This window comes from Miniopterus schreibersii (genome assembly GCF_964146895.1).
Source record: "Miniopterus schreibersii genome assembly, chromosome: 1".
In the NCBI taxonomy this organism is placed as follows: Eukaryota; Metazoa; Chordata; class Mammalia; order Chiroptera; family Miniopteridae; genus Miniopterus; species Miniopterus schreibersii.
In genome coordinates, this window is record NC_138101.1 from 51,041,484 (window position 1) to 51,066,803 (window position 25,320).

General features: G+C 35.7%; 1 protein-coding gene across 11 annotated transcripts in view; it reads left to right on the forward strand.

The window, feature by feature from the left end:
• Positions 1 to 25,320, forward strand: part of PTPN13 (protein tyrosine phosphatase non-receptor type 13) — a 173,585-nt gene that overhangs the window by 106,817 nt on the left and 41,448 nt on the right. For 7 of the 11 annotated variants that reach the window (XM_081127218.1, XM_081127222.1, XM_081127224.1 and 4 more), the window contains 8 exons: positions 71 to 253; positions 6,906 to 7,068; positions 11,436 to 11,853; positions 11,998 to 12,095; positions 13,671 to 13,727; positions 21,134 to 21,223; positions 21,523 to 21,630; positions 21,780 to 21,911. In XM_081127218.1, coding sequence (XP_080983344.1) covers positions 71 to 253; positions 6,906 to 7,068; positions 11,436 to 11,853; positions 11,998 to 12,095; positions 13,671 to 13,727; positions 21,134 to 21,223; positions 21,523 to 21,630; positions 21,780 to 21,911 — 1,249 coding nt within the window. The remainder of the gene's footprint in view (positions 1 to 70; positions 254 to 6,905; positions 7,069 to 11,435; positions 11,854 to 11,997; positions 12,096 to 13,670; positions 13,728 to 21,133; positions 21,224 to 21,522; positions 21,631 to 21,779; positions 21,912 to 25,320) is intronic. The other 4 variants (XM_081127227.1, XM_081127219.1, XM_081127220.1 and 1 more) reach the window with 2 other exon arrangements.

Sequence of the window (25,320 nt, forward strand, 5' to 3'; positions counted from 1 at the left end):
TAACTACATTGGTACAAGTTCTGTATCTTTTTGTCACCTTTTAGCAAGGTGTATGGTATTGTTCCAACAGGTCTGCCAAAGACTGACTGAATATGGAGTTCATTTTCACCGGGTGCACCCTGAGAAAAAGTCACAAACTGGAATATTACTAGGAGTCTGTTCTAAAGGTGTCCTTGTGTTTGAGGTTCACAATGGAATTCGCACGTTGGTTCTTCGTTTTCCATGGAGGGAAACCAAAAAGATTTCTTTTTCGGTAGGTCCAGTTTAACCCCATTTGATTATATTTTAAAATAGGTGTTGTCATTTTCAAATGTAACATATTAATTGACTTTACTTAAGTAAACTTTCAGTCCTACCATTCAGTAGGGCTAATATGTCTTAATACTTTTTCATTCTTCTTCCTTAGCTGTAGGAACTATTACTGAGGTTTATTTGTTTTCAGTTTTGTCAGGAAGTGAGTTTTTTAAAAATAGTATACATTCCTAGCTGGTTATATGCTCAATTAACTTTAGTTAAATTACAACCTAGTTGACTTCTCTGTTAATTCAGACCTTATTCTAAGGTACTAACTTCTCACATGGAGAAACCCCTTTAATGTATTTAAGATAGATAACTATCTTCACCACAGTGAACTTTGTCTTGCTCAATAATAGTTCCTTCACAGCAACTGTATTTGAATCTCAGTGGTTTAGAGATTTACTTGGTTTTATGAACTAACTCCAGAACTTCATGCAGTTTTAAGTTTTAGTGTATACTCCTTATAGATACAAAGCTAGAAAAGTGAATTTTAGAAAATCATGTTTATGCAAGATAATGAGCTATAAAGGCATATTTTGATTCTGAACATAGTTGGAGTATCTGAACATTGAAATTCAATTGGCAAACCCCAGAGGTGAATCAAAAATATATTCAGGTATTTGATATCCTAATGCTATTCAGGAACTACTGGCATCTTTAGTTTATGTCTGAGCTGAAATATGGTCTCACTCAAACAATGTTTACAAAAATATCAATATCAAGGCCCAAACTGATTCTGGATAACCTTCAACCTAGAGATTTTTGAAATCAGTTCTAGACCTAATGGTGAGTTGAATGGTTTCCTCTGAAACCCAGTGGTACCACTAAGATTACCAGATAATATGTTCTCTCAGGAAAGCCAGGACCATCCTCATCTTCTTAAGATTGTCAAGACCAGAAATTTACCTGGATTTAATTTACTAATTAAATTGATTAGTGAATATTGCACCAACCTTGCATCCCCTAAATAAAACCCACTTGATCATGGTGTTGGTGTGTGATCTTTTTAATGTATAGCTGGATCTGTTTGCTAATATTTTGTTCCAGGTTTTAGCATCTATATTCATCAGGGATATTGGCCTATAGTTTTCTTTCTTTGGTTTTGGAATTAGGATAATGTTGGCCTTGTAAAAAGAGCTTGAAAGTCTTCCCTCCTACTGAGTTTTTTGGAATAGTTTGAGGAGGATGTGTTAGCTCTTTGAATGTTTGGTAAAATACACCTGTGAAGCCAATCGGTACAAGATTTTTGTTTGCTGAGAGGTTGTTTTTTTTTATTACTGCTTCTATTTCATTCGTCGTAATCAGTCTATTCAGATTTCCTGATTCTTTCTGATTTACTTTTGGAAGATTGTATGTTTCTAGGAATTTGTCCATTTTGCCCAGGTTGTCCAGTTTGTTGGCATAGAGTTGTTCATAGTATTTTCTTATAGTCGTTTGTATTTCTGTGGTGTCGGTTATTACTTCTCCTCTTTCATGTCTGTCTTTATTTATTTGAGTCCTCTCTCTTTTTTTCTTGATGAGTTTGGTTAAAGATTCACCAGTCTAATTTATCTTTTCAAAAGCCAGTTCTTGGTTTCATTGATCTTTTGAATTTTTTTTTTTTTAGTCTCTATGTCATTTACTTATGCTCTGATTTTTATGATTTCCTTCCTTCTACAGGAAGGAAACAAAGGCCTTACTCTGGGCTTTGTTTGTTGTTCTTTTTCTAGTTCTTCTGTTCTAGTTGTTCTGTAGGTTTAGATTGTTTATTTGAGACTTATCTTGCTTCTTGAGTTGGGCCTGTAGTGCTATGAACTTCCCTCGTAGGACTGCTTTCGCTGTGTCTCATAGATTTGGGGGTGTTGTGTGTTCATTTTAATTTGTTTCAGGTCATTTTTTATTTCTTCCTTGATCTCCTTGTTAACCCACTCATTGTTTAATAACATGCTGTTTAGCCTCCATGTATTTTAATGTTTTTCAGTTTGGTTTTTTTGATTCTTAGTTTCATATTGTAGTCAGAGAACATGCTTGATGTGATTTCAGTCATCTTGAATTTGTTAAGATTCATTTTGTGTCCTAACATGTGGTGTGTCTTTAGAATGTTACGTGTGCACTTGAAAAGAATGTATATTCTGCTGCTCTGGGATGAAATATTCCGTAAATATCAATTAAATCCGTCTGATCCAGTGTGTTATTTAAGGTCTCCATTGCCTTGTTGATTTTTGTCTGGAAGATCTGTCCATTGATGATAGTGGGGTGTTAAGAATCCTACTGTGACTGTATTGCTGTCAATCTCTCCCTTAATGTCCACCAAGATTTTCTTTATATATTTAATTGCTCCTATGTTTACAAGGGTTATAACCTCTTATTGGATCAATTCCTTTAGTATTATATAGTGATCTTCTTTTTCTCTTGTTATGGCCTTTGCTTTGAAGTCTATTTTGTCAGATATAAGTATTACTACCTCAGTTTTTTGTTTGTTTCCATTTGCATGTAATATTTTTTTCCATCTCTTTGTTTTTAGAATGTGTCTTTTGTTCTGAGGTGGATCTCTTGTAGACAGCATGTATATGGGTCATTTTTCTTTTCTTTTTTTTTTTAATCTTCACCTGAGGATATGTTTTTATTGATTTTAGAGAGAGAAAAAGGGAGGGAAAGAGAGAAAAATCTATTGGTTGCCTCCATATGTGCCCTGACCAAGGATGAAACCACAGCCTAGGTATGTGCCCTGACTGGGAATCGAACCCTTAACCTTTTGGTGTATGAGACGATGCTCTAACCAACTGAGCCACCAGCCAGGGCCTGGGTCATGTTTTCTTATCCATTCAGCTACCCTATGTCTTTTGATTGGAGCATTTATTCCATTTATATATAAGGTTATTATTGATAGGTACTTATTTATTGCCATTTTATTCTTTATACCTATGTTCCCCTCTCTCTATATTTCTTTTTTTCTTGTCCTTAAAATATGCCCTTTAACATTTCTTGCAATACTGGTTTGATGGTAATGAACTCCTTTAGCTTTTTTTTTTTTTTATCTGGGAAACTCCTTATTTTGCCTTTATTCTTAAATGATACCCTTGCTGCATAGAGTAGTTTTGCTTGTAGGTCCTTGCTTTTCATCACTTTTAATGTTTCATGCTAGTCTCTTCTGGCCTGAAGTGTTTCTGTTGAGAAATCAGCTGATAGCCCTATGGGATCTCCTTTGTAAGTACTAAATGCTTTTCTCTTGCTGCTTTTAAGGTTCACTCTTTGTCTTTAATCTTTGGCATTTTAATTATGGTATGTCTTGGTGTGGGCCTCTTTGGGTTCATCTTGATTGGGACTCTCTGCGCTTCCTGTACTTGTGTGACTTTTTTCTTCACCAGGTTAAGGAAGTTTTCAGCCATTGTCTCTTCAAACAGGTTCTCTGTCTCTTGCTCACTTTGTTCTTCTGGTACCCCTATGATGCAGGTGTTGTTATGCTTGACATTGTCCCAGAGGTCCCTTAGGCTTTCCTCATTAAAAAAAAATTTTTTTTCTTTTTGATGTTCTGCTTGGGTACTTACTGTTACCCTCTAAATCGCTGATTCGATCATCTGCTTCATCTAACCTGCTGTTGATTCCTTCTAGTGTATTCTTCATTTCATGTATTGTATTCTTCATTTCTGACTGGTTCTTTTTTATGGTTTCTGTGTCCTTTTTAATTCTCACAATTTCTTTGTTTAAGTTCTCACTGAGATCACCCATTCTTCCCCTAAGGTCCCTGAGCATTCTTAAAACCATTGTTTTAAACTCTATATCTGTTACTTTGGTTGCTTCCATTTCATTTGATTTTCTTTCAGGGGATTTCTATTCTTTCTTTTGGGGCACATTTCTTTGTCTCCTCATTTTGTCTCTGTGTATTAGGTAGGTCTGCTATGACTCCCAAACTTGTTATGATGGCTTTATAATGAAGGCATCTTGTTGGGCTCAGTGGCACAGTCTTCTAGATCTCCTGAACCCTGAGCTCCAGGAATGTTTCTTGTGGATTATGTGCACTCTCCTGTTGTAGTTGAGTCTTTAATGCTATTGGCCGTTTTGTGGCTGAAGTTAACCCTTCAGGCTGATTGATTATATATGAATAACCCTTCATCACCATGTATGGAGTTGCTGTACAGGGGCTGCCCCTGGAGGCAGAGTTGTTCCCAGCAGGGTCTGGTGCCTGCTGGAATCTCCCTTTGGGTATGCTTCTTGTGTGTCTAGTTGGGCTGAGCTCTGGTGTGGTCTGAAGCCCACCACTAGCTGTGTTGGTTCTCGGACCACTCCTGGGCCTATAAAGGGGGAGGGCAATCTGTGTATAAGAGTTGGCTTCCTGCAACTTAGAGTTGGGGGCAAATCTATAAGAGGATCAAGGTTCCCTGAGGTCCACCTTTACCTTTCAGCTATTCTGCCTGCCACTGAAGTTGCCTGGTCTTCCTCCAAAGCCTTCTGAAGAAAGACTAAAGAGTGGGCCCAGGCTGACCATAACCAATAGACCATTCCACAGGTTGCAAGCTTGGTAGTGCAGGGCAACTGTGGTTAGGAGGACAAGACTAGTGGGTCCTCTACTTGGGTGTCACTTAGGCACTCAGTGATGGGAAAGTGGCCCTACTCCAGAGTCAAACCACTCATTCCCTACCAGAGTCTCCAACTCTAGTTTCCCCAGCAGGGGCTCACTGCAAGTTCAGGTTGGGTGCAGCAAACTGTCCCCTCTGCAGGAGCCAGCTCAGCCTGACAGAGTCACCAGGCTCAGAGAGACAGGTCAAAAGAGTCCTCGTTTTGGGTGATGAAGGTCTAGCCCAGAGAAGAGGACCAAGCACTTTGTCCTGTTCCCAGACAATAGTCTCCGAGGCACTCACACTCTGAATGTCCTGGCTCTGAACAGCTCCGTGAAACTGAGCTCAACAGGGCAAGGTATCTGGGACTTGGAAGAGCAGATCCAAACAGTCTCCCTTTGTGGGGGGTGCCTACAAGCCTTAGGAGGGGTTCAGGCACTTCTTCCCCTTCCCAAGGTAGCATCTGGGTTTATAGCAGACTCCCTTCTTTCCCACTTGGATTGAATCCCCGCTGATTTTCACCACCAGATGCTATCACCACCAGGGCTCCTCCTCCCATCTCTGTTGATCTGGGTTGGGGATTCCTGCATAGGGTTAAGACCCCACACTCTGAGGGGGAGGGAGTTTAGCAGCTGAGATCCCTCTGGCTTCTCAGGTGGTGCACCTGGGTGCGGGGGTTAACCCTTTCTACATTTCTACCCTTCTTACCAGTCTCTTTGTGGCTTCTTCTGTAAATCCTTGGTTATAATGTTTCAGTTCAGCTAGCTTGCAGTTGGTTATTCAGGTTGATTGCTCTATAATTTAGCTGTAAATTCTTGTTTGGGGCTGGGAGCAGATGAGTGTAGCTTCCACCTGCTCTGCAGCCATCTTGGAATGCTGGTTTTCTTTTTAACAAAGAGAACAGAGTCCCAGAGATTTCATTGGCAATAGCATCTTATTTTGTTTTTATTGAATTAATTACATATTTTTATAGCTGGATTCTATTTATGGCAAGTTGTACTGATTTTCTCTTTTCAGTTGTGATATAAAGTTTCTTTAAGTGAATTTATGTAAGTAAGCAAAATCAATATAAAAATTTATAAACAAGACCAGAAATTATGAAAATGTCACCTGCATGAGTGAAAGTTGAGTAGTACTCTGTTATTATATCTATATCTTTTATGAGCCTACCAAATTTGACTTTTCTATGCTTATTTCTGCATTTGAAGTAAAGACAAGGGACATGAAGTACTAGAGAGAATAATTTGCACTATAGAAGAAGCCAAGAGGTAGTGTAAAATCTAATTGGACTTAATCAGTTCTCTAGAGACATTAGTTTTAGATCCAGCATATTGAATGCTAGTCTTTTAAAGCACACTGATCACCTTCAAGCCTCGCCACAGAGGTCGAAACATTTTAGGATGCCCGCTTACACAAGAGAGATTCGTTTTTCAAGAAACTTTAGAGTGATAAGAATAATTTATGGTTCTCCTTCTGTCCCTGAATTTGAGAAGAATCACTGTCTCTAAATATTGATGTGTTCATTTTTCAGCCCAGTAGTATCGCTATCCAGTGTCTCTCAACTCCAAAATTTTCTTTTAACTTCCTGTAGCTTTCATCCCAGGCTTCATACCACCAAGATTCTCCTTGACTGAATCACAGCTCTTATTATTATATATTAACAGATCAACTTTTGTTGAATTTCATTTTCTGTATCCAAGAGAGTAGAACATATATTTCTTGTACTTTCTTTTTCAAATAGTTTTGGTGTTTATAAACATTGCAGTAAACTAAAAATATCAATCTCATTAAAGGAAACTATGTTTTCCTTGCTGGTGGCTAGTGGATAGTCTGATTTAGGCTATTATTTCTGAAAGTGGCAAATAATATTAATTTCACTTATTTTCTGAATTTGCAATAATACAGGTTTTTATTTTTCAATACTTGTATTAAATGTAAGTCAAGGAATACTCATGCCTAGTAATGTGAAATAAAAATGACATTTATATATTAATTACTGTTTACAGAATTGAGTCATGTAATAAAGAGATAGAAAAATATCCTAATTATTAATACCCCTCATTAATATTGTAGAAGAAGAAAATCACATTGCAGAATACATCAGATGGAATAAAACATGCCTTCCAGACAGACAACAGTAAGGTATGCCAGTACCTACTGCACCTCTGCTCTTCCCAGCATAAGTTCCAGCTGCAGATGAGAGCAAGACAGAGCAACCAAGACGCCCAGGATATTGGTAAGGAGATGCAAACTATGACAGAGGACTCCAGGGTATACACGTGGTTTTTTCCACAAATTTTAAAAGAACTTCCATGTTTAGGATAAAAATTACAATATAGATAGATGTTAAATGACTAAGTTAAGTTTAGAAAGGTGTCGAAATGAAGCTGAGATTTCAACTTAACATTCATTTTGAAAGCAGCACCCTAGATCAGTCAGGGAATACCTGTTGAAATGTCTATTTTTTGCTTATCACTGGGGTTGCTGATGTAAATATTATAAAAGTTTGGATTATATTCTCTATAAATAGTAAACTTAAGCACTATTTGATAAGATAAAATTAATATACATAAAACAATAAATAGTACACAATAGAGGGTCTTGGTTTGAAATACAGATTATATCGCACAGACTATGATTGCTACATGAAGAAGGGGAGATCGGAGACTAGGGTTCTTGAGTGGTGGCACTTAAATTGTAATTCTGAAGGACAAAAATAGTTAAGTCGTTTGAACCTAAATGGAGAGGCTTTCCAGATGAGGGAACGAGCATGGGAAACAAGGCAGGGGGCATATGCACCCAGCACAGTGAAGTTACAAACCATAACAGTTTGAGGGTGGCACGTTTCCCAACTGTTATTTTTACTAAGGTGTGTCCCTGTTCTGAGACTGAGATGAATCATCACAGTACCCCAAATAAATGGTCAGGAGGGTGGTTTCAGTTTCTTTTGAAAAGCAACCAGCAGGACAGACTAATTCAGCTCTGAAAAAATATCTGTCAGAACCGAAATACTTAAAGGTTACTTTCAAGACCACATGTAGAAATTAAATTTATACAAAATCTAGTTCTGCATAGTATATTTTTAGAGACTTTAAGTTAAATTCTCTGAAGACTTTGTTTAAAAAATTTAATGGAATAGCACTCATGACCTTGTACAACAGAGCTCTATGAATTCTTTATCCAAACTTTCTCACATCCTGAAATCTTACAGAAAATATATCCCCCGTGGGATCAGAATGGGGTGATGGCAACCTATGAATAGATGTTTCTCAGCCTTTCAAAATCAAGACGGTAGGGGCTGTATGCTTATTAAAAATGAAGATTTCAGAAACCTACCTGAAACATGGTGAATCCCAATCTTCAGGCTTTGGGTTCCTGGAATCTGTATTTTAACAGGCTTTCCTCAGTAATGATGTTTATGCATGCTAAAATATGATAACTGCTGCTATAATCTTATTCCTTTTCTTTCCCTGCTTTGCTCTGCCAAAAAACTTGTCTGCTCTTATATATTTTCAAAGTATAGTGAAATATCAGACTTATTAGGGCTGTCAGTATTTCCACTTGGACTCATATTCTGTTAAGTACAATTCTGTTAAGAATTAGACAACTGAAGGTTACATCATTATAGATGTGGTCTAGTGTGCTATAGTAGAAAAGAGTCAGGAGACCAGCTATGAAAGCTAGCCTTCCACCCTCAACATTTCTTATACTGAAGAACAATATAGTGTAGATCTTAACAATATATTTAAGATCACAAACTATGGAGCCAGATGTCAGAGTTCAAACCTCACTCTATTACTATAAATACTCAGTCTCAGCAGGCTACTTAAACTCTTTGCTTTAGTTCCCCATCTATAAAATGATTATCATAATGGTAATACCTACATCATAAGGTTGTTCTGAAGATGAACATACTATAAAGCACTTTAAAAGTGCCTGGCATAGTGTAACTATTGAATAAATATTTATTATTATCATGCACCACTATTACTAATAGTAGTAGTAGAATATGACTTTTTAGAGTCTCAGTTGCTTCATCCATGAAGTGGGATTGCCTTCTGTATCTCACAGGTTTGCCCCCGGGAACACAACAGCTGTGAATCCTCGAACTCATATGTGAAAGCGTTTTAAAATGGTATTATCTACATTTCCCCCTAGATTTTGTTAAACCATCAAAGGAATTGTTTCCAGGTTAGAATTGGCTTAGAAATAACTGCCTGCCCACTTAACTATCTGTACTAGACAAGTGAAGATAACTGATGTTATCTATAGGATGTTGAAGGGCTAACAAATGCATGATACTTCTTTAAAGTTATAGAATATTGGTGAGAAAGAACCTTCGAGGCCAGTAATTCTGAAATTTTACTAATAAGGAAACAGGTTCAGAGAAGCTAGCTTTCTCACCTAACCTTAGAGTTAGAGGTCAAACAAGGCTGGAACCCTGATCTCTTAAGTCCTAATCCAATAATCTTTCTATTTTGATGAGTTTCCAAAGAACTAATTTGCATGGAATTAAATTAAGATTAATAATAATTTATTGAGCACTTACTACTTGTAACACGCCATGCTAGGTACTGTGGGATAACAAAAATGGCTGAAGTCCCTCTCCTCAAAAAGCATACAGTTAAGTTGATGTATAAGGAATTACAGAGCAGCAGAAGGGACTAAACAGTAGCACCAAGATTCGGAAGTGTGGAGTGCAGACTGAGTGGGAACTAGCAGGCCTTTGAGTTCAAATTTGAAACATTAGTATTAGGATATAAGCTCATTCTAATGTTGTATCCCATCCTGGCTATGTTAGAGATTTTTTTCCAGGTGAAAAGCAGTAGAATAGACCAGCTAACTGGATAGTTTATGATTCCATCCCATAAATATATGCACTATTTTAAGTCCTACCCAGGAGTAGTATATGAGTGGATTTGAGTAGCATAATCCTTAATGTTTACAAAACTGAACTGAACTGGCTGTCCCTATTCCTGCCAAAGTTTCGTCTACATTTGCCTTAAGGGTGAAGAATCGATTGAATGTAAAGGTATTTCCTGGTAATTGAGTCTGTGTAAGACTCAGTTTTGTGTCTTTTATTAAAGAAAATAGAAATGCTATCTTCTCTAATAAAAACTCTGTATTTTAGGCTGAAGAACATTCTGGGAATTTTTAAACCAAAGTCTTTTATTATTATTATTATTATCATCGTGTTTTAACTTGGTATCCACTTCTACTTCAGAGAAAGAACATTACATTTTTCTGATGACAGTGAGATGTGTTTATTTAAACTTCATCCTGATGCATGACTATTACAAACCTTCAATGTTTTCCTGTCTGTTTACACCTGCGATGAAATATTCATTATTAATCTTCCTAGGAATTAGAAGATAATGAAACAATCTAGAGATCTAAGTCAGCAACAGTTGACATTTTCTTTTTAAAAGGAAGTTTCACAGCTGTTTTACATAGTAGTCAAGCTATATTCTTTAGAGTGCTGCAGAGGGTTGGTACTTTACATGGGGTTGGAAAATGGGGTGTCTTGTGATGTGGATTACTAATGCATGAACAACTGAATCATTAAAAATTCTGTGCTCCTTGTCCTATTTACATGGAAGGACTTTGATACAAAAATTCTGTGATGCAGTGCTTTTGTTAATAGCCTCATATATTCAGATACTTCCATGACATTGGTTCTCCAAAATAGAATAGCCAAGCCCTTGTTATAAGGTCTCTCTCAATTTAGCCTCTAAAAGAAGATTTTGGATATGTATTTAGGAGGGAAAGGAATTTAAGCATGAAGAGAGCCCCAGATCCTTGATCACGTTAATTAACAGAAACCAAGAGAGAGAAGACAAGTAATATTTGATTCTCCCATGACTCCTGTGCCTCATTTAAATCATGAAAAGTCAGCAAGGTTATATGGTGGGAATGACATAGTAATGAAACAACAAAAGAACAAGTTACCATAAAATCCTTTTTTGGGGGGGTAACAATTTTATTGAGATATAATTCACACACAATTTACGTACTTAAAGTGGACAAATCAATGGTTTTTAGTATATTTAGGGTTGTACAACCATCACCACAATCTACCTTAAGCTTTTAAAAATGTAATAATCAAGAACTTTTTCTCTAGGCAAAACTTCTCTGCACAGCTTCTTTTTTAGGCATGATCTCACCACGTTGGCCTATCCCAGTTTCACCTCTCTCTCTCCCCATCCTTGGTTTGCTAGTATTTTAGCAGACACACTACTAGGGTTGAAAATTTCACTGTTAAATGTCATTCTCATTTCTAACTGAAACCCGTAATTGGGAATTTGGGGTCAGCAAGCATGAAGCCCAAACATTATTGGATCCAAGGGAATCATTAGATGCTGTAGGAAATGCTGACCAGGTCCTGGATGTGAGAAAGCTACAAGGATGGAGAGACGGTATGAAAACCAAGATCTTCCAACCTCCTTTTTAAAATCCTGGATTGCCACACTTTGAAAGCTTTCTACTTACACTGGCAATCAAGACGATTAAAAACTGCATGCTGTATTTTGTTTATTAAAATAACTCTTCTCATAAAGGTACTGCGGTGTTTCCATCGTGTAAAGCCATCCTATTTCCTTGTAGAGAGAGCTTCGTTTAGGAGCCTGAATCTCCAAGCGGAATCCGTTAGAGGATTTACTATGGGACGAGCAGTCAGCACTGGCAGTCTGGCCAGCAGCACCCTGAACAAACTTGCCGTTCGACCTCTGTCAGTTCAAGCTGAGATTCTGAAGAGGCTGTCCTGCTCGGAGCTGTCGCTTTACCAGCCATTGCAAAAAAGTGCAAAGGAGAGGAGTGGCAAAGCTCCATGCGAGGAAAAGCCTAGAGAGATGAGTAAATCGTACCACGATCTCAGTCAGGCTTCTCTCTATCCTCACCGGAAAAGTGTCATTGTTAACATGGAATCCCCATCGCAAACGATTGCGGAGTTGGTAGGAAAACCATTTCACCAGATGGCAAGATCTGATACAGAATCTCTGACAGGAGTCACAAAACTTAATAAGTAAGAACATAATTAACTAACCCAAACTACATATTTGTAAATTCTACATTTCATACATTTGCTTTTGTTTTGACGTTTTATTATTTTCACTTTTTTTTTTTTACATTGACACTTCCCCCTCCTACCTTCCTTTTCCCTCTTTAGTTCAAAGTCTGTTGCAAGTTTAAATAGAAGTCCTGAAAGAAGGAAACATGAATCAGACTCCTCATCTTTTGAAGACCCTGGTCAAGCATATGTTATAGGTCAGCATAAACAAGCTTACCGTTTTTTCCCCTGTACCTGGTGCTCATAGTGAAGTGAAAGAGATAATGTAATTTACCAAGAAATTATTTTTCGTCCTATGTCCTAATTGCCAAAACTGTTTGTGAATATAAAATTTTAGGTTACTTAAAATGCACCAAGTCAAATCAAAAAATGATTTAACAAGTGATTGCTTCCTGCACAGATTATTAAGTTTCTCTTTGTGGCAATTAAAAGCCATGATGGTCTTACCAAGATAACCCATGGCTTTGGATATCTTTCTTTTGGGTTTTCCTCGTAAGCCTGTGAGAGTAGACTCCACTAATGCTGTATTTTTTCAAGAAAGGTTTATTTAGGGTACTTACAGCTTAGCATGAATGGAATTGTCTCTAAAAACAGATAATTTTATGAATGTGCTGTGGTTGATAGGTAGAAATTCCTAGTTGATTAAAGTTTTTCAAATTCTCCCGCTAGCTGGGGCCTATTAATATAAGTATAGAAGTTGTGTGTTTATAAACATGCACTACCTTATAAGGTAAATAGTTCGGGTTTCCTGTTGCTTCATGCACCTTAAAAGGGACATGCACAGAATCGATCTTTCAGAAGCATAGATATTTAAGCACAGAGGTCTGAAAGATTTCTCAAAATAGGAAACAGCTGGGGAGACCAAAGGCAAACAAGAATAACCCTCTCCTGCTGTTGTTCACCAAATAATACTAATTATCTCTCCCTTTGACCAAAGTTTGATCATTTAACTCCAGTTACACAGTTAGAAAGTATTTTCTCATCCTGTAATTGGATTGGGGATATGTGAAGGAGGTGAAGTTAAAAACGAACTCTACACTATAGTTGATAAATACTTGTGGAAAGCAACATTATTTATATAGGCTTCCACAACTTTCAGAGATTATACAATCATTAATATTTGGTGAATTGGTTAAAAAGAACTTGAAACAGATAAAAGGCAAGATTTCATCCTACAGGTCATTTTATGTGTTAAAAATAGCTTAAGAAGACACTGATTCAATCTTTTAGAAAACACTTTTCAAAGTACATTCACTATAATAGGATCTCTTATAGAGTCTAAGCTATTTTCATTAGGAAGGCTTTGGTCTACATAAAAATCCATCACATACCAGGTTCTGGTAGAGTAGTAAATATTCCATAGACAAACACAGATAAAATAAAACCCATCCATGAAAGAAAATTTATTTTCTGCATCTTTTTATTAAGATTATTCATTCTTATTGAATATTGGATTTTCTTTTAACATTTGAACATATGTTTTTAAAACTCATTTCAGTTTCATCATTTCATATTTGGCATATCAAAATGTCATTGTCAGAAACAGTGCATTTGTGTTTAAATTTATTCTACAAAACAAGTTGATATGCTTAATTTGAACATTAAAAATAGTAAATAAGCCCATTGTGGACTTATTTTTCTGAGTATAAATAAAAGAAAATGTTGCTACCTTAATGTTTTATTGCTTTTTATGAATTTATCAGAAGAAATTACTTTTATATCTAGTATCTGATCATTTTATAAACTGTCTAATAATTTAATTTATACCACAGGAATGACTTTGCATAGTTCTGGAAATTCTTCATCCCAAGTACCCTTAAAAGAAAATGGTAGGTTTATACAATGTTTTTCCCCTCATTTCCATCGTATCTTTTCTCTTGTACCTTTTGAGCTGGTCTTTGACCTAATAACTAAGTGTCTCCAAATCCATGCCAAGAATTTTAGGCCTTATATTGGAGTCAAAGGAGAATTGTATTTGTAGCATCATAGTAATGTAGCATCATAGTGATGTGATGGGACCTGTAATTTAGGCTAATGTTGATGAACTAGACAAATTACAAATTAAAGATATGGACACTAAATGGGGAGCAAAGATAATTCAGGTGAGAGAGAATTTTGATTTAAAAGAGTTTTAACTGAGGTGGTTATTTTAAAGAGATGCTTGAGCTGAATCTTGAAATAAAAGGATTTGTTCAAGTAGATTGATGTGAATAAGCATTCCAGACATAGGGCATAGTATAGTCAGAGACGTGGAGACATGTGAAAAGGTAACAGATTCAAGGAACTACATGAATCTCAGCATGGAGGCATGTGAGGACAAGTTTGAAGCTCAAGACCTAGATAGAGGCTAGCTTTGAGTCTTATCCTAAGTATTATGGGAAGAATTTGAAGACTTAAAGTGTTGAGATTTATAGTTTATAAGTCTAAGAAGAAAACAAAGTTTATGGGAAGAAACTTTGTGCAGTGCTTCAAACTCAGTGGATTCAGAATTTTTAGACTTAGGTTACAAAATACTTTCATGGGCATTATCTTATTTGATCTTTCTAGCACCTTTCATGGGTAGAAAGAATGTTTTACTGTGCATACACTACTTTCCTCCAAAAATGCTTCAGTCTTACCCTCAAACTCTTGAAGTTGAAATCAGAAATCTGATGAGAAAGAAGCAAATATAGTAATCAGATGTTTTTTGTTGTTTGTTTGTTTTTAAATAAGTTTTCATTGATTTCAGAGAGAGGAAGGGAGAGAGAGACAGAAACATCAGTGATGCGAGAGAGTTATTGATCAACTGCCTCCTGCATTCCCCCCTCCTAGGGTTCGAGCCTGCAACCCAGGCTTGTGCCCTGACCAGGAATCAAACTGTCACCTCCTGGTTCATAAGTCGATGCTTAACCATTGAGCCATGCCAGCCAGGCAGTAATCAGATGTTTTAATATAGTTAATCTTGATGAAGATTTATTTGCCTGAAATCCAACATAAAAATGAAGGCATAAGAGTAGGTTGAACCATATGAAGCTGCTGTTTTTGTAGGTCAAAACTTTCAAACACCAAAGTGCTATTTTCTATAATTCTCATTCTCGAACAGAAATATGCATACCAGGTCTTTGAGAGAGGGAAATTTTCCTTGGAAGTAAAATTGTGTCATAATATAAAAAACACACAATATATTTTTTATATAATATTTTAAATACTCATCACAAATGTAGGATTTTTTCCATCTTACCTTTTAAAAAATATATCAATCTTGAAAAATCGGAGGGCATTTTATTGAAGAAAAGTTAAGTTACTAAGACCCTGGTATATGTCTTTATGATGATCGAGTATCTTACATGGACTGAATTTAGAATACCTCTGTGCCTAAGTAGCTCAATTATTAAAATGACCATAATGGGGGTAATTATTGACTAATAGCTTTTTGAGTGCTTACTGTTTACCAAACACTTTATGTTTAGGTCTCATTTAATCTCTACAACAACCCTATGAGGTGGGTGCTAATATTACTTCCTTTTCACAAATGAGAAACCAAACCATAGAGAGGCTGAATTGCACAGAAGGTCATGGAGCTAGCAAGTGCCCGTGCCATGATTTGAATGGAGGAAGTCTGTTTCCAGAGCCCATGCTCTAATCCACTCTTTAAACTGTTTCCTAGCGTAGTAATGCCTAATTATATTCATAGGTATTATTTCTACCAGCTAAACTTCTTAAAGAAGCTATATAATAATTTATCCAAGAATAAGAACTTAAAGTGTGTTTTAACCTAGCTTCTGATGGAAAAGAATATGAATTTACATTGGATACCACAGGAGCAGCATGTGCAGGGCAGTTTCTCTCTTTAAACCTTTTGAAACTTCATCTTCCCACCTGTCCCCTATGGAAGAAGGGTCAGTCCACCTTCCTATGGATGTGTGCCCCAGTTGCCCTGCAGACAAGTGTGTGATTTCTTCAATTTCTCCTTGAGTCTGCCCAGTTAGCCCTGAAATCAGTGCTCTGTTGAGAATTGAGTTTTCACATAATAAAGCATGGCAAACATGTTTTTCCAAATAAGCTAACTGATGATCAAAAAATTAAGTACTTGCCTATGAGTCAAATATATGACCTCTTATCTAATTTCAATGTTCTCCTTGCTGATCAAGATTATTAGAAGACAATTAGAAATGAGCATCAATTATTATTGAATTACTCATCTCTTAATACAAGGACCAACAAATAAAATTTAATATTAACCTTTTAAGACTTTCTGAGACCCTTTAAGAAGGTGAACCTTGAAAGAAAAGATAAAAGAAAAAAGGCATGAATCATCTAGTCTTATGAAAGAGATATAGAAAGGATTCTAATTTTTTATTGTAATTTCAAAAAATAAATAAGATTGCTTAACCTTTCAAACAGTACACTTCTTACAGTATTTCTTCCTAAGAGAGTAAAAACAAAAATATAGAACTTATGCAAGAATTATGTAAAATTGGTTTTCAATGTTTCTCAATTTATTATAATTCAGGATTATTATACAATTGAAAAGTAACTTTTATCTAGATTCATCACCTTCCTTCCCATCCAAACCACAAAAATGGGGTAAAACACCCTTTAACAAAAACAAAATGCAAAAAACAATGTCATGTGAAATAGGTTGTTCTGGTGCAGAGCAACTTGGTACAGACAGTAAAATAAGCTTTTTTACCCCAATATTAAAACCAATTACTGTATTGTTTTTATGGGCAATCTTAATTTCAAGTAATAAAATGTACAAACAGAAGTAAGATTTTAAAACAAACTTTGTTAATCTTTTAGTTTAACCTAAAAACATGTCCATATATGCACAATCCATGGATACAGACAACACTGTGGTGAAGGTCTCAGGGAAGGGGTACAGGGGGGAGGGGATCAATGGGGGAAAAGGAGGGGCATTTGTAATACTTTCATCAATAAAGATAAATTTTTTAAAAGTAAAAATAAAACAAACTTTGTTTACTCAGATGTCAAGGACCAATGTAATTTTAAATGCTAGTGGTTTTTCCACCTAAGGTTTAATTAGAATACATATAAAGTTGAAAATTACAATAAAGATAAAAGTCCAAAATGCTCACAAAGGATTCAACAGATATGAGAATTAACCAAAAGTAAAAAAATGGATTCAACTAAATTGAAGAACAAAAGGAACTTAAAAGTTCATCCAAACCAAATCTTTCTGGATAAATTAAGCAAGTCCTCAAGATGTTATGTGGCCCCAAACACTCAGCTGTTTAGTACTGGCACAGAAATGCAACACCAAAGTTTCCATTATGATCCCCCTTACCTACCAGTGGAGCAGTTATTATATTGGTAGGATAGCGATGAAAAGTACCTCTCTTTGTTTTTATACCTGTCTGGTGCTATTGACCCATCGTCCCAGGGTTTGAAATGGGTCTCTTTCCCTAGGATGAATGATGGATTTATCCAGGGTCTTCTCTACCTGTAGTACAGTTAATTTTAAAATCTATGGTATGGAGCTGCCCTGTTGACAAGGGTCTATGTCTATAACCAAGAAATTAGTGTTTCTTGCAGAAAAAAATTGTCGACTCATACTTAGATTGATTATACAGGGTGGGGCAAAAGTAGGTTTACAGTTGTGAGTACACAAAACAAAGTTTATTATTGCATTATTATTTATTAATTATTATTATTATATTGCTTTCCATACAACTGTAAACCTACTTTTGCCCCACCTTGTATGGCTCTGGCCTTATTAGAAATAATGATCTTACTGGGAAATTCAGTTAGTTTACTCAGACTTATATCTATCATTAGTATCTACAGTTTATTCTTGTTGGGGACTATAGATGTCCAGGTGAACCTTATGAGAGATGAGAAAGGCAGCATTGGAACAACAGTCTCTAATGCAGAAAGGATGTACATTTTATTTCTAAATTATGCATTTATTTTATTAAGATCTTTTCCAGGTAAACATTATTGAGAATGACACTAATGGTTACTGATGTGATAATACAGCATGTATTACTCAGAGTAGTAGAAATTTCAAGTTGAGGCCCCTTTTCACTTTAAAATATTTGCAGCATTTGCTTGGTCATAGAGCACATTCTTTTAAGGATTTAAAGATAAGTACTCCTTGGATATTAATGCTTGTTCCTTATAGTAATTAACTCAGAAATGTCTTGGTACTTGAAATATGTAGCTACCTCACTTTCAGAGATTCATAAATTCTGTTCAGTCCTCACTAAAGTCTATAAATACCTTTAAATTTAATTGTCATGTATTAGATACCCTCAGACACTTCCTCCTCCCTCTTTTTTAAACCAATGGAAGAGTATTTGAACATCTATGTGAATAGAATACAAAGATAAATAAAAACTTGGCGTGTGCACACAACTATAGTGACATGTACTTGCACACCAACAATAGGTTTCCTTCCTTCTGTCCTCACGATAATAAGTTGCTTTATATGGGTGTAGGCAGGCCGGGGAGGGAGAGGACATCACTGTTAAAAAGAGTGGGTGAGCAAAGCTTCCCTTTCCAAAAGAATATTCAGCTCCGCCCTACTCAAGTCTTCTACTCTAGCCAAACTGATCTGTGGCATTTCCCCAGAACTCTTTCTGCCTCCTTTCCATCTCAGCATCTGCTAATGCCATACTTGCTGTATAACCGTCTCCATAATCCACTTACTAAAATCCTGCCCCATTTCCTTAAAGCCTTCTTTATTTCTGGCAGGAAGAAGCCCCTCCTTTCTTATAGGTCTGGCTCATGCCTTTGCTATGCAGCATTTTCACTGACAGCCTTAACAACATTCTCTTTATCAGTCAGGCTAGATCTTTACTCCTTTAGCAAAGATTTGGTCTAATTCAGCTCACATTTACTATGCTAGCGGCTTTCATATACATTATCTCATTTTATGTTCCCTAATTGCCTAGTGAGGGACTTTGACAGGAAAATTGTTCAGTAAACATTTGAAGGATGAAAGACTAATTGAATAAATGAATGCTCAAATCTCACTGGTGAATCCTTGAATATAGAGAGCTTAATCTGTTGCTTTTAGTTAGGAAAGTAAATACGCAAAAATACTGCAAATTTAGCAGTGTGGGTGGGTGTGTAATCCAGTAATGTTTACCTAGGAAATATCTTAACATACACATTAGCCTAATAAGTAGTATAAATAACCAGTCTTGTTAGTGCATGTGTTAGAAATGAAAATAAAGAAAATGGCATTTGTATTCTTTGAATCAATCTCTCTGACTTCTAGCAGATACTCCCTAGAGTATCAGTTTCATAAGTGAAGGCAAAAACATTGCATAAAGTCAATGGACTTTGTCTTCACAATGTTGACAGAAGTTTACATTTAAATACCTAATATGACCTTTTTTATTTTATTTTATGGATTTTGTTCTGTATTTTGTTTGATTCTAGCTGAAAATTAGAGGTAATTGTCTATTTTAGGATAAAAGCATCATAGATGCTTAGATAATGATATTAAGCTAAGCATTAGCTAACACATGGAGTTCATACTTATACATATATACCTAATGGATATGTTAAGTCTCTTCACATCATTGTCCAGTGATTTAGGGGAGGGGTTTCAATCAGTTAGGAATACTGAATTAATATACTCTTAGTGATTATAATTAAGTTTATAACTGAGTTTTGGTCAAAAGAGAAACAATAAAATGGGCATGTCTGCTACGGGGAGCTGGCAAACTTGCACTAATACTTGTGTTTAAGGGACAAGGTTAATTTACTTCAGAGAGCAAATGATTGTTTTTATTGTTTTCTGAAATTAAAGGAGTTTATTTGTAGAATATGGAGTATCACATATACATCATTTAAGCATTAATACATGTTATATGATAAAGTTATTGTTTTATAACAATACAGTTTTAAACCCATGGGTAAGTCATATGTTGGCAGGTAATCTCTAACTTTCAAAAACTCCAATATGCTTAAGAACTGTGTAGAGATGAATTGACTTTTAAGAAGTGTATTAATTTGCTAGAGCTGCCATAACAAGGTCCCATAAATTAGGTGGCTTAAACAACAAAGTTATTGTCTCACAGTCCTGGAGGCTAGTAGTCTGAGATCAAGGTAATAACAACATTGATTTCTTCTGAGGCGCGTCTGCTTGGCTTGTAGGTGGCGGTCTTTTCTCTCTGTCTTCACATGATCTTCCTTCTGGGTGTCTGTATTCAAATTCCCTCTTATAAAAATACAAGTCATATTGGATTAGGGCCTGCCCTAAAGACTTTGTTGTAACTTAATGATCTCTTTAAAAACCTATCTCCAAATATGGTTAAATTCTGAAGTTCTGAGAGTTAGGGCTTCAACCATATAAATTGGGGGTGGGCTGGGGAGAAGGGTCACAATTCAGCTCATAACAAAGAGAAAGAGTTGTGTGTGTATATGTGTTTCAAATGATTGGATTGCAAGTAAATGAAGTAATGTTTGTTATTAAAATGACAATTAAATGGCATTTATTGGTTTAATTTAGGAGATATTTGTGAATGATCATCCTATGTAAAAAATAACCCAAGTGGAAATAAAAAGTTAATTATAGTATTTAACTAGTATTTATCAAGCACTGACTTACAACATTTTGTTGGGTAGTGATCCTAGTTGTAATGTTCCTCATCCACAAAGCCATGATTAAAAATCTCTTCACCTACCTCATGAGGTTGTTCCACAAATAAAATAAGAAATAAACAACAGTCCTTTGAGAATGTAAATGTGCTAGCCAAGTCATTATTAATGAGATTTTAAAAAATAAATCATTTCTTTCTGTTGCTATTTTAACTCTAGAACTTACCATGAATATTTTACTCATTATAAATAAAAATGTCAACCACTTAGTAGGAAATTCTTAACATATTGAGCATTGTCAAATTCAGGAAGTCAACGGTGAAGCAACAGAAAGACATGGAGTCAGAAAACCTAAGTTTAAGATTCAGCTCTTCCCAGTGCTAGCTGAGTAAACCTGTTCAAATGATTTAACTTCTTGAAATTTAAGTACTAATTTCTAACTGAAATACACTTATTTCACAGAGAATCATTTATAAGGAATAAATGTGATAATATACAGTCATTTTGTAAACTGTAAATCACTACCAAAACATACAGTGATGGCATTGTATTATTTAAAATATAATTTTATAGTGACCAAGCAGTCTATTAATAAGCTTTGTTAACATTTAAATTAAAACAAGTAGATAGTCTTAATGTCTCAGTATGTTATGTATATCTTAAAATTATACGTTTTCAATAGATGTACTACACAAAAGATGGAGCATAGTGTCTTCACCAGAAAGGGAGATCACCTTGGTGAACCTGAAAAAAGACGCAAAGTATGGCTTAGGTAAGTCACTGTGAGATTCTTAAAGTCTATAGCATAGCATTGGCATTGAGGCACAACCTACTTCTCTGATGAGGACACTGGCTGCCCACCCACAGCCCTCATCCTACCCATCCAGTCAGGAAATGCCAAAGATGAAATGCTTATAAGCAATACTTCCACCAAGTTTAACAGTCCCATCTCACAGGTGTTACCTATTAATCATATGACAGTCTCCACACTTCTGTGTGTCAGCAGGCTAATCATTAGTCATTGAAAGTACCAGTATAATGAAGATCTTTTTAAAATGTGCTATTTCACAGGATTTCAAATTATTGGTGGGGAGAAGATGGGAAGACTGGACCTGGGTGTATTTATTAGTTCAATTACTCCTGGAGGACCAGCTGACTTGGATGGATGCTTAAAGCCAGGTACTTTGCGTTTACTGATTGGCACGAATTTGCACAGATGTCAAAAGTGGAACTTGGGCAAAACAAAAATATGGGAGGGATGACATTTCTGCTATTTAGCATAAATTTATCTTTGTCATTGAAACTCCTGGATTGTCTGGTTTTTACAGGAGACCGTTTGATATCTGTAAACAGTGTGAGCTTAGAAGGGGTCAGCCACCATGCTGCAATTGAAATTTTGCAAAATGCACCAGAAGATGTGACACTTGTTATCTCTCAGCCAAAAGAAAAGATATCCAAAGGTAGTACAAATGTCTCTTAGCTGTTCTGTTTCATTTTTACATGAACTTCAATACCTTGGCCTAATAAATCAGATTTAAGCTCCTTATTTCCTTTCTGGAAATTTTAAATGTGTAGTTCTGATTGTTTTGATTTTATGAATCAGTATAACTTTTTTATTTTTTACTTTGAAGGTTTTCTATCTTGTTCCTCTTAAGCAATACAGTTGACCCTTGAACAACCTGGGTTTAGGGGTGCTGACCACCCACACAGTTTAAAATCCTTGTCTAACTTTTGACTCTCGAAAAACTTAAGTTGTCTCTCCATAGGGGATTGGTTCCAGAGCCCCTCCATGTAGACCAAAATTTGTGTATGCTAAATCCCCTTTATAATATTGCATAGATCAATGCATACAGTCAGCCCTCCACATCTACAGAGTCCCAACCATGGATCAAAAATAGTATATACAGGTGTTTATTGGGGGGGGGGATTGTGTATAAGTGAACCCATGCAGTTCAGACCTGTGTTGTTCAAGGGTCTAATGTATCTGAATAAAAATGGACTTGTGCAAAATTGATGTCACATAATTTCTTCTGAGTACCTGGTGTTTTGTATCACTTAGGCCATATGAGAAATGAAATTCTTTGTCATTACCTATATAATATAAAACACAAAAGATAGAAATATAGTATCTATGAAGTACTATTCTGAATCAGATTATAAAAAGGAAAAAATAGCAACATAGTAGAAATTTAAAAACAAGACCATATCATTTTGTCTCAATCCTGCCATTAGCATGTTGTGGGAGAAAACCCACTTGACAAAGATCAGATGACTTAAGCTTGAGCTGTGCCTGAGCCACTTACCAGGGTCAGATTTCATCTCCACTGCTTAACACTGTGTGCCTTGAGTAAATGCTTGAACTTGCTAAGCCTCACTCTGTTTGTTTTGCAAATGGTGAATATAAAAGTGCTTATCTTGTAGATTGTGAAAAGTAAGTAAGATAATGCATGTGAAGAATTAGCACATCACTGGATATATACTAAGCACTTAAATGTAAGTTTTAGTTGTCATTATTAACAGTATTTATCAAAAACATAATGTGCTAGGTACATGTAAATTGCTTTCATCCCAAAGGTACTGGGAAATATATAAAATAATTAGTAACATATTAGCTGAAAATCAAGTTTAGATACAGATGACTGGTTTCTTCTCTTATTCACTTAATAATCTATGTATGTTGTGTGTATATATATATAATACATACACATATAAGTAATATTTTCAGCACTTGTTTACTGGGAATAAACACAACAGATAAAAAAACACCACCACTGCCCAAAAGAGCCTTATAACCTAAATGTAGTCCAGTCACCTTAGGCAAAGGAAGGTGATTGCAGTTGAAAATGTTGTAGCATGCCTCTAAGTTTCAAGCAACCAAGACCCCCAAAAAAGCAGAACATTAGGTTCCATTACTCACCATTATTTTGACAAAAGAAACATAAATTCAGAAGAAACTCATTTTCTCCCTGAATAAAGCTCTAAGACTCTCATCTTAATTTTGTTTTCAATAGATGTTTTATAGAAAATGTATTCAGCCTGGCCGGTGTGGCTCAGTGGTTGAGCATCAACCCATGAACCAGGAGATTAAGGTTTGATTCTTGGTCAGGGCACATGCCCGCTTTCAGGCTCAATCCCCAGTAGGGGGCACACAGGAGGCAGCCGATTAATGATTCTCTCTCATTGATGTTTCTCTCTCTCCGCCTCCCTTTCTCTCTCTGAAATCAATAAAAATGTATTTTTTTTTACAATAAAATGTATTCATTTGTTCAACAAATATTTATTGAGTGCCTGTGATGTACAAGACGCAGAACATCTACCCTCATGGAACTTACACTTTATCAGGGAACACAGTTGTTGATCAGCTGTAACTATGATAATGTTAGGAAGAAGTCTGAGGTTCCAAGAGAGCATTTAACAGAGGAACCTAGTATGGAATCAGTAAAGCTTTCTTCTCAGCAGACTTTCATGTTATTATTTTATCTTTTACTATCGATTCTCAATAAATGTTAAAAGAGTAAGTATAGTTCTGTGAAATTATTTCTTCAGAAAGCCAGATTAATCTTATTACAGTGTGTAGCTATACTGTAGTCTAACTTGAAAAGAGCTAAAACTCAAAAAACATAGATCATTACCAGTACGTACCTCAGGCTATCCTTCCCAATTATCAATTACCAAAGAAGAGGTTTGTATTTTTTGTCTGCTTGCTAATTTTTTTTAGCTATAGAATGTGTACTAGTTTATGTAAATGAATCCAATATATACAGAAACCTATGAAGTAAAAACTAAAAGTCCTCTTACCCTTTTTCCTAGGGAAACTATTTGGTATGTATATAGCCTTGTATAGATTATAGATACAGTATATATTTTTTAAAATAGTGCATACACATACTTACATGCTTACACACTTTTTTTTACAAAAATATAATTTTTTATACTCTGAGAATCAGTCTGTAACTTGTTCTGAATACATACCCTTTTAATGTGGCATTTTATGTTAGTGGGCATATCAAAATTGATTTAATTTTTTCTTTTGTTGTGCATCCAGGTTAGCTAGAATTCTATTACATATGTTGCTGCAACAAATACACTCGTTTACATGCCACTTCAGATCTATGTATTTCTAGAGATTAGATACCTAGAGGTAGATTAAGGAATATGCACATTTAAATTTTTGACAAATGTTACCAGTTTGTACGAGTTTTATCGTCAACCAAAGTGCTCTTCACACCATCAGTGGCATGAGAAATTGTTGTTCTCGTTTTTGTCAGGAAGATAGGTAGAAAAACATTAAATTGCATATCCCTAATCAACAATGAGAATGTCTTTTCATATAGTTATTAGTTATGAGGATTTTACCACTGATTTCCAATCTGCATATCATACCCTTGTTCCACAGGAGTTCTAAACTTTTTATTTAAAAAAAGTGGTGTTTTTTAAATTCTCACCGAAGATATGTTGTGGTAGGTGTTTTTTTTTATTGATTTTAGAGAGAGGAAGGGCAAGGAGGAGAGAGTGATTTAAAAAACATTGATTGGTTGCCTCCCATATGCTCCCTGACGGGGGATCAGACCCACAACCTGTGTATAAGTGCTGACCGAGAATTTAACCCGTGACCCTTCGGTGCATGGACAACACTCCTCCCAACTGAGCCACACGGGCCAGGGCTAAACATTTTCTTACTGACTTTTAGAAACTCTTTGTATATTAATGGTATTAACTGTTTGATTATTTTTTGTTATTGTTCCAAATATTTTTTCTCCAGCTGCTCATTACTCTTCAGTTTTCCTTGGCTTTGCTTGCTACATAAAACTTCTAGTGTCTTATAAATTTGCATCTGCAATTCCTTGGCAAATGTCTCATGTGGTTTGT